The sequence below is a fragment of the Mangifera indica genome, chromosome 14, assembly GCF_011075055.1.
Source record: "Mangifera indica cultivar Alphonso chromosome 14, CATAS_Mindica_2.1, whole genome shotgun sequence".
NCBI lineage: Eukaryota > Viridiplantae > Streptophyta > Magnoliopsida > Sapindales > Anacardiaceae > Mangifera > Mangifera indica.
This window is the reverse complement of record NC_058150.1, coordinates 11,552,141-11,566,423: the sequence shown is the minus strand read 5'-3', so window position 1 is coordinate 11,566,423 and position 14,283 is coordinate 11,552,141. Positions and strand designations below refer to the sequence as shown.

The window sequence follows — 14,283 nt, the reverse complement described above, 5'->3', positions numbered from 1 at the left end:
GAAAGGAAAACGTGAAAACAGGCGGAACACCACGCCACTCATTCTTTTCGTGCCGTTTCAAAGTATGTCAAGGCAACTCCATCATGCAGTCGTGATATAACCTGCATTCACCACGTGGCATCAACCATTTGTCAAATGAGAAAGTTGACTTTAATGTTAACTGAGCCAATAATAATTCTCCACGCCAACCTACCCGCGTCCCTATAATTAATTACCCTGAACCCTCACCTAATCTCCCCCTCTCGCTCCCTTCGAAACCTAATTTTCGATCATCGATCCAGTGTCGTCTTGAAAAAGAAACTTAATTTCAGAGTAAGTTTTATTTTTTATATATATATTTTTATTTTATTGAATATATTGCTTATGTTTTTTTTTAATATTACTGTTTTATTTTGTAGATTTGATGTATTAGAGGGAAAATCGTGAATTTTGATTAGTTTTTTTCGTTTAAATTTGTGAATTTCAGCTGTGTTTAGTCTTAAGTTTGAGTCTTTATGTCATTTTTTGATCTCTGTTTGGAATTTTGGATTATGGGAGATTTAAATCTATATGCTCTTGTTTGATGAATTCCATGTTGGTATTAAGGAAACTTGAGTTTGGACTTGTTTTTTTGCTGGGAGAATGTGGAGAGGGAGGTGAAATTTTCATTCAATAAAATTATTTGCATTTAAAATAAGTATCAAATTGGGTACTAATGTTGATGTGTCATCATGTGATTAGATAATTTTGAATTAATGATAAAATAAAATATAATCACATAATGACATATCATCATTCGTACCCAAATTAATATTCATAATAAATGCACATAATTTTATTGATTTAGTTTAAGGTTGTTAGCAATCTGTAAACATGAAAAACTAGCTACTGAAATTCGGTTTGGTTGAGTTAGTATTATGTTTATCTTTTACTTGTAACTGACAATGAAAATATTACTTAAAAGTTCATATTTTTGCCTTTTAATTTCGTTCAGTTTCTTGGTACATCAGCCATGAGTTGAGTTGTTTGAGTGCGGTTTGTTGAGTTAATATATATGCTTTATTTGAGTAATGAGAACTAGTGATGTATATATATGGTAATGAGACTTTCACAAAGATATTGTCTTGTTAGGTTGAGTTCTATATTTTCTTCTTTTGTACTTGAAAGCTGAAAATATAAGTTAGAATTTAATTATTTGTCCTCATTTTTTTTTTCAATGAAGAGGGGAATGCTAGTTGTGTTTTAGTTGGTGTTTACCATGTGGTTTTTAAAATCATTGTAATTTTCTTGTTATTATTCAGTGGATTACAGGGTTGATGGCAATGTTAATGGTGATATGGTGGGAAATTGTGTTGAGATGCATAGTCAAGTAAGTGATGGAGTTGGCATGGGTAGAAGTTCTGTTAAAGTAGCTTTTCAACAGAATCAGGACAATAAAATGGATCCTGATTCTGTGGAATTGGGTGCAATTCCAGAGGGGGTACCAACTGTGTCATTGGCTTTGTCGGATGAGCCCTATGTGGGACAGGAGTTTGAGTCTGAAGCAGCTGCACATGCATTTTATAATACCTATGCTACACGCGTAGGATTCATCATTCGTGTAAGCAAACTTTCTCGATCAAGGCGTGATGGATCAGCTATTGGTCGGGCACTTGTGTGCAATAAAGAAGGCTACAGAATGTCTGACAAGCGTGAAAAAATTGTAAGGCAAAGAGCAGAGACCAGGGTTGGTTGCAGGGCAATGATTTTGGTGAGGAAAGTAAGTTCAGGCAAATGGGTTGTTACAAAGTTTGTGAAGGAGCACACCCATCCCTTGACACCTGGGAAAGGTCGAAAAGATTGCATTTACGACCAATACCCGGTCAGTTCTGGTACTCTTATTTCTTATTCTTAGGAGCTGGATATTGTGAACTTTGTTTCTACATAGTCTTTCATTTGACATGATCTGGAGACCAAGTCAATCATTACTATACTCTTAATAATTTCTGAGAATCATTATAATGGCAGTAACATTGATGGAATTTTGGTGGTTTTATGACGTGCAAATTAATGGTTTTTGATATTTTTCTATTCACACAGCATTTTCTGAAATGAAGTCATAGTTTAAGATTCTTTTGCAGAGATGTGTCATGAAGCCTGGTTTAGATTTAGACTTCCTTTTTTTCTGGAACAATCCCAATATTAAAATGAAATAAGCCTAAATTCTTCTAAGAACGCTGGGGCTGGCTCCTACTTGCATTTTTTCGTGCGGTTTTTTGTGTCCATCCGGGCCACCGCCCGGCCCGCCTGTGCTTTCTGGTAGTGTTGAGCTTCGCATTTCACTCACTACTCCTGGGAAGGAGATCAAAGCTTTCAATTCATGGAAAGCTTACTTAAATAGAAAGAAAATAGCTATAATCTACCATTCATTTTTCCACGTACGGTTCCGTGAGAAGGGCGGTGGACAGAAATGGCCTTATGGGCCAGCATCACAACTAGTGTAGGTTCGTGCTCCTTTTTCCCCTGAAACAGACAATTGGAAAGTAAAATTAGCCTTAGTGCCTATACTTTTCCTTCAGCATTAGTTATTGATTTGACCTGTGTGCAAGAGCTTGTGTTACCCCTCAGCATTTCTATGTTTGATATAAAGTGTTTATCTTATCATGCCATTTCTTTCATCTGCAGTAGAATTGTTAGCCCTCAGTGGGAAGGTTCTGTTGTGAGTCTCTGCCTGTTGAAAGCATACCAAACATTTTGAATGGCATAAGGCTTACTTCTGGCAAGTTAATAAGTACTGTTGCTACTATTGCTATAAACCTGGTCTTTGCTTTTGCTTTGGTTAGAGAATTTATGATGACAACACAATAAAGAAACAATATTATTATCGTTTGATAAATACAACACCATTCCAGTAATTTGGAGATATCTTCTGTTTTGTATTTAATTGTGTTCAGGACATCATAATTCAGCTTAACTGATTTTTTGAAAATACAGTTATGTAGATGCTTTAATAATTTTATTTTTTATATTATGTGAAGGATTGCGTTAAAAGTTTGCTTAAGTCCTCACATTTGTTCTATTCAGTAGTGCTTAATTTGATGTCTTTTATACTGGTCATGACAAATTTATCAAGTATTCCTTTTTGGGACCAAACTAATTTCTTTAGTCTACTTTTTCTCTCTTTATAAAGTTTTTAAGAACTAGATTAATTTTTTGTAAACGTATTATTAATTATGTTGGGGCATTTTATATATGATTAATTATGTGTTAGATTAGTTTGTAATTATGTGTTAGAATAGTTTGTGCTAGTGCTTAAGGAATTTGGAATAACTAAATAATGCTAGCTGTGTGGTATCTACATTAACATTTACAAAATTAAATCCTGCAAAAGTGCCATAGGTTCATTTTGTTAGGGTAGAATCTTAAACAAGTGTTTTGCATTTCTGGTAGTAATAAGTGAATTAATTAGGGTTCTCTTGATTTGAGTCTTATTATAACTTTGGTATTGAACTTTTGTAAATTGGCCTTTCTGTTGTGTCTTTAGTTCTTTTTATGCAACTGTTACTAATATTCCTTATATTTTAAAAGAGGCTTTGGGATTTCAATGGGGATTGAAACAATTACTGTTTTCTGCACAACATATTATTTAGTCCATTGGATTTTTTGATGGCACATCACTAAGTTTACCATTGCATACATGGGGTTGTGGTTAGGTTGATGGCATTTTTAAATATTACATCTTTTCTCTTTTTTTTTTATGATGACAAGTTTTCAACCTTTGATAGCTTAGAAACATGACCGAGATGCTGGGCTGTTATGGTGTATATATGTGGTTGAGGACCCTCCTCATTTATTCTAGCTTTTGGGAGTGAGTTCTACTGGAGTCTGTTTATCACGTGTGTCATTGTTTGTAGTTGGAAAAATCGATCATTGCAATCTTGAGTGCAAAATGGCCAATGGAATCTAAAATAGACTTGTATTAAAGCAACATCTTACTGCTTTAAGTGATTATATGGACTTGCCTTTTGTCTTGAAGTCATGTTTTTGCTTGCTGTTTCTCTATTATGATTGGCTTTTTATTACTCATTTTTGTAGAATGAACACGATAAAATTCGGGAACTATCACAGCAGCTTGCAATTGAGAAAAAGAGAGCAGCAACCTATAAAAGGCACCTGGAGTTGATTTTTGAGCAAATAGAGGAGCACAACGAGAGTTTGTCGAAGAAAATTCAACCCATAGTTGACAGGGTGAGGGAGATAGAAGACAAAGAGCAGAAGAGTTGTATATAGTTTCAGTGTTCAAATACAAAACCAATCTGGTATAGAGAATGATGTGCAGCAGTCACTGCTTACTTTCTTGTAGTCTTTCTAGGCATTCAGTTAGTCTCATTTATTGGGATCTCATCATTTGTAGAAAAATTTAGGGCGTCAATGTACAGTCCTTTTGAGTCCATGCTCTGCCGTTGTGTTGGTCGACTGCACGAAGACTCTTGGGCATCAGGATGTTCCTGGAAGGTTAAAATTATTCCATTGCTCCCTCATGTCCATTTAGTCAAGTTTTGATATGTTTTGTATAGCATCCAGGGGATTGTATCTCAGTATTTTTTCCCTTTTCCCTTTTCTTGCAAGTGTCTTTGAAGAAGAAGTTTGGATTTGAGACTAGGTCTAGATTTTTCCTTTGATCATTAGAGTAATGAGGGTTCTCCAGGCATTGTAAGTATCTTCCTTTCTATGAAACTCTATTTGTTTTATTTATCTCTGATAGGAACCTGGCAAGTTGGCAGGTTTCCTTTCCAAATTTTTGAATCCAATCCTATGAACTCTTCCCACAGCAGATCTCCTGTTCTATTTTAACTAACAGCAGACTCCAATATTATCCTCCACAAGCAGCACCAGCATTTTTCACTCAACCAAACAAGCAAATAATGCTAACTAATGCAAGAAATAATAAGGAAACTGCAACTCATTTCATTAATCCATGACAGCAATAACATGATTCACTTCCAGTGTTCATAATTCTCCAAATAAAGGAAAAGCAAGCAGAAAAATAACAATGACAATAATAAAACTATACTAGTACTGGAATTCGAGAGCCAGTCCTCTCCCTATCTACTTTTGCCAACAAATAACAAATTCTCCAGAAAACTAGTCTCCCCTTTTTCTCCTTCTTTTTCTGCCTTATAAAGGGTGTGCAGTCCCTAACAGAATTCTCTCCTCTGCCTCCTCACATGCTGCCATCTGTACCAACTGGATGGACAAGATCATTTTGTTCCAGTGCAGCTTCCTTGATTCCCAGATTGCCCTCCTCATCACTGCTCTCTGAATCTTCAGCTGAGGGCCTCTCTGGATCACCTTCTCTTTTCTCTACTGGACCGTCTCCCACTTTCTTCTTTTTGGGCTTACGAAAATATACCTTTGTGATCAGGCCTCTATCAATCTCTAAGCTAAAATCATTCAATTACGTTGAAACACAGAAGTTACAAACAATTTTTTCAGACAGTTTTAAGATTCTTACAATAATAGTCGACTACTGAAGACAAGGGGCAAACATGCCTTTTGCTAACATTTTGAGATGATCTCTCCTGAAATGTAATCCATCCCAAAATTCCATAGTACAATGTAACATCCCAAAATTTCAAACCAACATTAACAAAAAAAATTTAGAAAAAATTTTATATCTAACAGTGAATTTGATTTTAGTTATTTGAGTTTTGATTGTTATTTGATTTGAATAGATTGAGTTGAGTTAAAAAAATTTTAATTTGAATTTAGTTCGATTTGAATATTCTTATCAATATTGGTGTTGTTGTATTAAAGTTCACCATATTCGTAATTGTTTTTTGATGAAGTTTTTTTTTTTTAAATTTTTGTTGATTATTCCTTCCTCTAACAATTAAAATAAATTGAGATCGATTTCTAACTAAATATTATAGATTGAAGCTGAATAAAAACTTTTTTAAATAATATATAAGTTAAGAAATAGTTAGTTTCATTAATTATGCTAAAATTTTTCAAAAAAAAAAAAAAAATCTTTCAAATTACATTGTAATCTGTTCATATAGTAATATTAAATATTGGAAAATGTAATTAGAAAATTATGAGAAGCTCTTTAAAAAGACTCTAAAATTGCAGTTATCTACACTTCTGCCCATTTAGACTATTGGGTGTTCCCACAAGTCGGGAGGCAAATTAGCAAAAGGAGATATTTTTTGGAGGCTTTAAACCCTAGTGCCTAGTTGTTCTGACGGTTATCTTCCGTCAGTTATCGTTACATTTCTCTCTGCTCAACTCAAGCTCTCAGCCGCCACAGGTTTCTGCTGCATTCTTTTCCTCAAAACAAGTCCTCTTTCTCTTACTTATGTATCTGCTTTCCAGATTAAACTCCTTTTATGAACTTGTATGCACTACTTCTTAATGGGTCTTTTGCTTGAAAGATTGAACTTTGGTTTTGGCTTTGCTTTTTTTTTTTTTTTGGTGGGTATTTAATAATGAACTCGTTCTAAGAAATCTTATGGGCCTAATATATGAGGGTTTTTTGGTTTGAAGGATTTACTTTTTTTTTTTTGTGAGTTTTAATTTAATATTTGGAGTGGTCTGTGATTTTGGTAGAAGAAAAAGGTTTCATTTTGACCTTTTTTTGGTTTTGGTTAAGTTTTGAAGGTTTGCATTTTTTGCTTATTAATGGGAGGCCCTTGTGAAAAGTAGGTGTATGCATTTTGGAACTACCTAAAAATTTAAAATGGACAAAAGTTCAAAAAAAAAAAAGGACAAAAATGCTTTTATATCTATTTTTTCCAATGTTTGGTTGAAATATTTAATAGTGGGTTTTCAATCAAAAGAGAAACTTGTGTGGTTTTTTGGAGAACCTCTTAACAAGTGCTTTACGAAAAATGTAGATTTTAAGTCCAAACTTTTGAAGCGCGTTTTGGGAAATACCTTAATAAGAGTGCTCTTTTGTTTTTCAAATTTTCTTAGTAATCTCTTGTGATAAGCTCTGCATTCTTCAGGGTTTTATACGTGTAGAGGGATGTTTGGGTGAAAGTGTATGTAAATTTCACTTACCCTTGCTTTTCGGGGTTTTAAATGCAGAATGTTTGATTGTGGTTTGTTTTAACAGTGGATTGTGCCAATTCTTTTAGTTCTTTTGTCTATTAATTAATAATTAATATTGGGATTTGTTGGGTTGCTTCTTACAGGTGAACTCTCTCTCATATAGATGGGGGATGTTCATGTTCTGAAGCATATATTAATGAGTCTAATTCGTCTTTGCCAGTTTTAAGCAGCGCTGTGTTATCCTTTGTTGCACTGTGCTACCTGTCTGCTGGTATATAGGCCTTTTCAGGCTCCTGACTTGAATGTTTTGTTTGTAATCCCTCAATTCTTTTGATTGATGCTCTAAGCTTTGTATTTTGGGAACTTTTTGGTTAAAATGAATTACTTGCATAAAAAATGTAAACAAAAGGCCTTTGTGAGTGCTTGGAACTTGCATGATCACCTGCCTGGACAAGAACTGAATTGCGTAGTCACAAGTTTGCCAATAAATTTCTTAAAAGAATGGGAAGCAAATTAGTCTGAAAATTCTTTGCTTTCTTGATATCTAGTAACAAGAGTCATGTGTTTCAACTTGAGTTGCACGAGAGAGTAACATAGCTTGAGGTATATTTGGAGTAAAGTAAAATAACATTTAGAACAATTTAAATTCTTGAGATTTTTTCTCAACAATAAATTTTGTTAGACCTGATTTCCATGTCCTCTTAGTATTAGAAAATGTTATTGTTGTATTTATTATTAAATTGTGGGGTAAGATGATATTTATTTGTCTCATAATTGACAACATTTTAGTTAAGCTTATCAATTTTGTGTAAATATAACAGGGCTTGGCTTTACAATGAAGAGAATGATAGCTCTTGGTTTTGAGGGTTCTGCTAACAAGATTGGTGTTGGGGTTGTAACATTAGATGGAAGCATTCTAGCAAATCCACGCCACACCTACATTACACCTCCTGGCCATGGTTTCCTCCCTCGAGAAACTGCCCAACACCATCTCCAACACATTCTTCCTCTTGTCAAATTAGCACTGGAAACGGCTGGAATAACCCCAGATGAAATTGACTGCCTTTGTTACACTAAGGGTCCAGGCATGGGGGCACCTTTGCAAGTTTCTGCTATTGTTGTTCGGGTTCTTTCACAACTGTGGAAGAAGCCTATTGTTGCTGTCAATCACTGTGTAGCACACATAGAGATGGGGAGGATTGTGACTGGAGCAGATGATCCTGTTGTCCTGTATGTTAGTGGTGGGAATACACAGGTAATTGCATATAGTGAAGGGCGGTATCGGATTTTTGGGGAGACTATTGATATTGCTGTGGGAAATTGCTTGGATCGCTTTGCTCGGGTCTTAACTCTTTCCAATGATCCTAGCCCTGGATATAACATTGAGCAGGTATGTTGAAGTTGAATATGTGTCATATACTTTGTGGCTTCTGTTTGAAACTTGTTCTTTCTATTGGTTGTTTAAAATCATTTTCATTGAGTTATACTTGGTTTTGATCACAATAATATCCTTAAGTTCTTGAGAACTATGATATGGAACTCAGTTTGGATCTCATTTTTCTATTCCTCAGACTGTTTCTGTTCAGACAATCATGCATTGGAAGTAGTGAAGTTCTGGCATCTAGTTTGTGGACTGCAACTTTTCTGCATAATATTTACTTGATTCATAGAAGAATTAAGATTGAGGTCATTCCTGATTGTTACAACAAGCTGTATATATTGTGTCATTGATTTAATGAGTATATATCCCTTTCATTTCTCATTTAAGGTTTTTTTTTTTAAAAAAAAAAATCCAAGGACTGTAACCATTTTCAATATGAACAAGATGCATCTATCATGCGATATCTATAATATTTTTGCCATAGTAAGTCTGACATTCAAATTGATTATTTTGGACCAAACTTGCTTGTTGCACCCAAAATATCTGCCCAGACCTGCCCAAAAGCTGGCATCTCCTGGCATATATAATATACCTTGTAAGTTTGCAGTGAACATAAAACTTATATCCATTTCTTCTTCTTCTTCTTCTCAGTTAAGTTTCTAATCATGACAAATTTGTTACCAGACTTCTGTTTTGTGTACCATTTCAGTTGTCTTCATCTTGCTTAATTTTGACTTGAATCTCTGTATTAAATATTAGGCTGGTCTAATTCAGTCTTCTGTTTTGGAACTACACATAACGGTGCTGCGAGTGTTTCACACAATGCTTGAAAAAATAATTGGTGTTGCTTTTTCTTTAGATGTCATACAAACATTCTTTACACTTTAGGTTATTCATCAAAATCGATTACTAATCTATAAATATAGAGGTTGCATTTGTTTCATCTTTTATTTTGCTTTGTTTTTTTTCCTACAACAGCTAGCAAAGAAAGGAGAAAAGTTCATAGACCTTCCTTACATTGTTAAAGGAATGGACGTCTCTTTTAGTGGAATATTGAGTTATATTGAAGCCACTGCCGAGGAGAAGCTCAAAAATAGTGAGTGCACTCCTGCAGACTTGTGCTATTCCCTGCAGGTGAGTTGTAATTTTCATTCATTGTTTACCTAAACATTTGTGCTTTTGAGTCACAAGGCTTCATATAGACAAATTGTATCTACAGCGTTCTAATTACTTTTTGCTTTTAATTATATATTGCAGGAAACCTTGTTTGCGATGCTTGTGGAGATCACAGAACGGGCAATGGCACACTGCGATAAAAAAGATGTTCTCATTGTTGGTGGTGTGGGTTGTAATGAGCGTTTGCAAGAGATGATGAGAACAATGTGCTCAGAGCGGGGTGCAAAGTTGTTTGCAACTGATGACAGGTACTGCATCGACAATGGAGCGATGATTGCATACACTGGTCTCCTTGAATTCGCTCATGGCTCATCAACTCCATTAGAGGAATCTACATTTACACAAAGGTTCAGGACCGATGAAGTGGAAGCAATCTGGAGAATAAAAAGGGAGTCAGGTTGCTGCAAGAACAGTCTTATGGACCAAAGCAACTAAATTAAGAAGATTCCAATGTATTATCATAGTGACTTAGCCAGAATAAGCGGTTTAATTACTAATGTTAGATTAAAATGTTGTAAGTTGATATTATAAAGCAAATTGTTGTTCTATGTATATGTAATATATATCTTCTAGTTCTGTTTACCAAAATTGAACTTTAGTGAGGAATATTGGCTAGAGATGAGCGAGCTTGGGTATTTTACTGAAAAAGAGGAATCAGAACGGGAACTTATCATCGTGTTCTTGTTCCTATTGGCACTGTTCATGAATATTTTGGATTACTTGAAATAATGCAGAAATCTGAAGCTGAGAATATTTATCTCACACATTTATTGGCCTTCTCCCACCATCCTCTCCTGCAACTTTCAGAATACTGCCATGTCAAGTTTAGTAGATGACTCAATTTGATTAAGAGTTGCAAATATCAACAGAGCTATTGCCCTTGGATTCATGCAGGGTCTACCAAATTTCTTTTCTGGGTTCGAATTCCAAGGAATTGGTGGTGGGCACTAGCTACCGGCAAAATATCGGTTATTAACTCTAAAATTAAACAATCTCAATAACACAATTTATCGTAATTAGATTTTGATTATGAGAATAATTGGTTATGTTGTCATCAATTTTTACATGTGTTGGTGTAATTTATGATTATTAAATTATAAATAATTATAATTTTATTGTGATTATTTGATAACAATGAATTTAAAAAAATTGGTTTCTTTTTTGCTAATTTCAACAGTAAATCCAACTTGAGTTTTATCTTAGTCAAATCACAAACTAACGTGGTTTGGCCAATTAAATCAGAGTTTAATTTGGTCTCACTCACAAAACGTTTTTGGTGAATCATTTTCGTTTTTCTTAATGGGTGATAATTCGACCAATTCGATTGATTGGTTTTTAAACCCATCATCTTATTAATATGCAATCTTGTTTTCTGTTCAAAAAGTTCATAAAACCCTCAACCAAACTAAAATAAAAAAACAAACTATTTATAAGAGAATGAGTCCAAATCTAGTAAAATGATGTGAGACAAAAGTCATTTTACGTATTTTTCTATATAAACTATGTAAAACTGAACAGTTAAAACAATATTTTAATAATCATTTCTTGACTTAAATCTTTAAACACCTCAGTAACAATTGTGAATTGACGTGCATGTAAATCTTATTTTCATTCACTTTAAACACTGAAAACCCTTCATCTTCAATCTGTCCCAACAATTAAGTGTATATAACTCCTCTTTTGAATTGAACTCTTTCTCGAATTATCCTTATCCAGACATATTCATGTTTGCCTAACCACAAGTTGTTTTGTGTCAGGAACCCATCAAAAGGCCAACCCTAATAGGCTAAACTGACCTATTGCAAAACCAAGGCTTAAGGCATAATCTATAGTCCCATGAGTTGTACCTTCGTAGGCTTTTAGTAAGCGAACTTGCTAAAAATGATTTTTTAAATATATTTTTTTGTTTTTTTTCTAATTTATAAAATTTCTTTGATTTAACTCACTGAAAATTAATTTTTATATACTTTTGTTAATTTTTTTTTTTTATATTTAGAAAAAATACAAATCATATCGGATCAATCTATGAGCTTTTCCCTCAACCCTAGCACAACCCAAAATCTATGGGTCATACCCCCTTGGACTGGCCTTTTTTAACCTCGTCCAGTCTAGGCTTACCTCTTCTTAGGTACCAAAAAATAATTGTTGACCACACACAATACCCAAATCCACAAATAATTGAGTAAATCTAAATAAAAGAAGAATACACAGATACACTCTAGGTTCGTCTCAACCTAAAGTAGCCACTCTAAACCCCGATCAAGTAATTGGTTTTGGACTAGAAACCGAAGATAGGTAAAATGGATTTCTAATAATAATAATAATAATAATAATTCATGGCAAAGATCATCATCTGCAAATCCCCTCTTTTAGGTCAGTCTTTTTCTTTTAATTTTATAAAGAATTTCTGAGTCGGCGAGAAACAAAGATGGTAGATATGATTGGATAAAATGAGCTATTTGCCCCAATTTTTTGCATCTAATTAAAAATCTCAATAAATTACGTTCTCGTTTGGTTTCTTTTGATAACATATTGCCAAGTATAAATTTTGTAATCACTTGCATGTACGTGAAGCAGGAATCTTGAGGTTTTAACCATTCTTAGATTCCAATGAATTAGATAATTTAACAATGCCGTAATTAAAATACGACAATTATTGGGGTATATAACTATGTTGATCTTGACAGCTATTGTTTTTTAGCTGAGAATGATCAATTGGGTGTTCTTAGAGATCCTTTTGTCATCTCAAGAATCAATTGCATACTCTCGTTATTGTTCTTTTCCTTAGGCCACAAAATCATATAAATTAACAATAAACGAGCAATATTATATATATATATATAAAATTTAATGTTACATTAAAACTATCTAATTATATAAATACATCTTATTTATATATTTAAATTTTATATTATACGTATTATTTTATTGAATAATAAAGTCATGTACTAATAATAAATATTAAGTTTGAAGTACGAAAAAAATAATATTTAATTTATATGAATTTTTAATTAATGGTTTGAGTTTTCATCCTAAAGAATCTCATAGAGGGTTATATATATGGAGATTAGTTTTTATTCATATCCATGCACACATTTTTATCTTCAATATACTCTTGGCTCTTCTCTTCAACCATAGCAAGATGGGAGGAGAGCAAATCCAACCTCAGTGTCCTCTTCAAATCCTCTCAAAGAAGTTGATAAATCCAGCAATTCCAACACCTCATAACATTCGCAACTTGAAAATATCAGCCATTGATCAGTTCTGTCCGCCAGTTTATCTCCCTTTTATTTTCTTCTATCCTAATTTCAGTGAAAAAGAATTTCCATCAGCCAGCAAGAAGTTGGAGAAATCACTATCCGAAATTCTAACCCTCTTCTATCCTTTAGGAGGAAGATATATCAATGACAAATTTTCGATAGATTGCAATGATGATGGGGTAGAATTTACAGAAACCCTTGTGCAAGGCAAACTTTCTTCAGTAATTGGAAGAGATGTTGATAGCAAACAGCTTAACCATTTGGTTCCTCTCCAGTTTGAATCGCCTGCTAGTCCTTTAGTGGCAATTCAATTTAACATTTTTGAGTGTGGAGGCTTAGCTATCGGTTTCTGCATTTCACATAGGATAGTCGATGGATTTTTATCAACTAAGTTCATTGATGGATGGGCTACTTCATGCCGATTAGGGCTTCACAAAGTTGTTCAACCAAGCTTTGATTTACCTTTGCTTTTTCCCACAAGAGAAATGGTTCCTGAAATGAAGCCCGTCCCGAGGCTTGTTCCCGGATTGAAGACTGTGTCGAGGACGTTTGTTTTTGATGGGTTGGCTATATCGACTTTGAGAAAGATGGCAGAAGTTGGCAAAACTTCAAGGGTGCAATTAGTGACAGCCATTATATGGAAAGCTCTCATCAGGGTTTCTCGGTTAAGACATGGAGAATGGAGGCCTTCCATAATTTGTCATACAATGAACATGAGAGGAAGAACAGTTTTGCCAATCTCAGATGATTGCTGTGGAAACCTATTCAGGCCGGTGATTGCGAAATTCAACCCCGAAAACAAGTGCTATAAGGTGGAGTTTCACGACTTGGTGAGTGTCATTGGTGGTGCAATAAGAAACACAGTTGCCGATTGTGCAAAACCACAAAGTGGCGATGATTTTTCCTCCATGGTGATTGATGCTTGGAAAGAAGCTGGTGAAGAATTCAACAAAGATATTGATAAGGTTGATTGTTATGGATTTACTAGCTTGTGCAGGATGCCAATTTATCCTGATTTTGCTTGGGGAAAGCCTGCTAGAGTTACACATGTACAATCTGCTGTTGAGCTTACAATGCTATTTGATACTAGAGATGGTGAAGGAATTGAAGCATGGATGTCCTTGGATGAAAACGACATGAATGCTTTTCAACAAGATTCAGATATTATGGCTTTCACTTCCCTGGTACGTCATTAGTATCCACCAAAACCATTTCTATTATCTTTATAGTAAAACTCCAGAATAATTGTTATTTATTTACGTAATAAAGTGAAAAAGTATGTTACTCAGTTTAATATTTAAAATATATATCATTAGATGATTTTAAATCAATAATAAATTAATAATTAATTATATGATAACATATTATATGAATATCCTATTTGAAATTTAAAACTGGATATGTTTAACGTTACTTTTACTTACAAAATTCCCATTAAGTGCATTTTAATATATT

At 34.0% G+C, this 14,283-nt stretch overlaps 3 protein-coding genes and 1 non-coding gene across 12 annotated transcripts; all 4 read left to right on the top strand.

The window, feature by feature from the left end:
* Positions 1-4,709, top strand: LOC123196995 (protein FAR1-RELATED SEQUENCE 5-like). Of its 7 annotated transcripts, none has more exons than XR_006497773.1 (4): positions 1-312; positions 1,281-1,840; positions 2,100-2,462; positions 4,054-4,187. XR_006497773.1 is itself a non-coding variant. In XM_044611169.1 (3 exons), coding segments are annotated over exons 1-3 (756 nt in total). In that variant the 5' UTR covers positions 1-311; the 3' UTR covers positions 4,249-4,709. The 7 variants fall into 7 exon arrangements, 2 of the variants coding, with proteins under 2 accessions (XP_044467104.1, XP_044467105.1); XR_006497775.1 differs by lacking the exon at positions 2,100-2,462 and adding an exon at positions 2,644-2,737 and having other exon boundaries at positions 1,281-1,850; XR_006497776.1 differs by lacking the exon at positions 2,100-2,462 and adding an exon at positions 2,644-2,737 and having other exon boundaries at positions 4,054-4,079.
* Positions 4,710-6,108: 1,399 nt separating this feature from the next.
* LOC123197041 (probable tRNA N6-adenosine threonylcarbamoyltransferase) lies at positions 6,109-10,243 on the top strand. 3 transcript variants are annotated; one of them, XM_044611221.1, is made up of 4 exons: positions 6,109-6,268; positions 7,833-8,401; positions 9,371-9,526; positions 9,650-10,243. In XM_044611221.1, the coding sequence occupies exons 2-4, from the start codon at positions 7,847-7,849 to the stop codon at positions 10,001-10,003; spliced, it is 1,065 nt and encodes a 354-aa protein (XP_044467156.1). In that variant the 5' UTR covers positions 6,109-6,268; positions 7,833-7,846; the 3' UTR covers positions 10,004-10,243. The 3 variants fall into 3 exon arrangements, with proteins under 3 accessions (XP_044467156.1, XP_044467157.1, XP_044467158.1); XM_044611222.1 differs by lacking the exon at positions 6,109-6,268 and adding an exon at positions 6,816-7,001; XM_044611223.1 differs by lacking the exon at positions 6,109-6,268 and adding an exon at positions 7,155-7,282.
* LOC123197113 lies at positions 7,141-7,290 on the top strand. Its single transcript, XR_006497814.1, has one exon. It is a non-coding gene; the product is annotated as a small nucleolar RNA snoR137 (small nucleolar RNA).
* Positions 10,244-12,710: 2,467 nt separating the features above from the next.
* On the top strand, positions 12,711-14,024 carry LOC123195655 (acetyl-CoA-benzylalcohol acetyltransferase-like). The gene has a single exon (XM_044609475.1). The coding sequence runs from the start codon at positions 12,711-12,713 to the stop codon at positions 14,022-14,024; it is 1,314 nt and encodes a 437-aa protein (XP_044465410.1).
* Positions 14,025-14,283: the final 259 nt, after the last annotated feature.

Coding starts and splice junctions, on each gene's coding strand:
- LOC123196995 (XM_044611169.1), top strand. Junction 1,841..4,053: donor GCATTTACGACCAATACCCG/GTCAGTTCTGGT, acceptor TCATTTTTGTAG/AATGAACACGATAAAATTCG.
- LOC123197041 (XM_044611221.1), top strand. CDS start 7,847: ATGAAGAGAATGATAGCTCTTGGTTTTGAGGGTTCTGCTAACAAGATT. Junction 8,402..9,370: donor CTGGATATAACATTGAGCAG/GTATGTTGAAGT, acceptor TTCCTACAACAG/CTAGCAAAGAAAGGAGAAAA. Junction 9,527..9,649: donor ACTTGTGCTATTCCCTGCAG/GTGAGTTGTAAT, acceptor TATATATTGCAG/GAAACCTTGTTTGCGATGCT.
- LOC123195655 (XM_044609475.1), top strand. CDS start 12,711: ATGGGAGGAGAGCAAATCCAACCTCAGTGTCCTCTTCAAATCCTCTCA.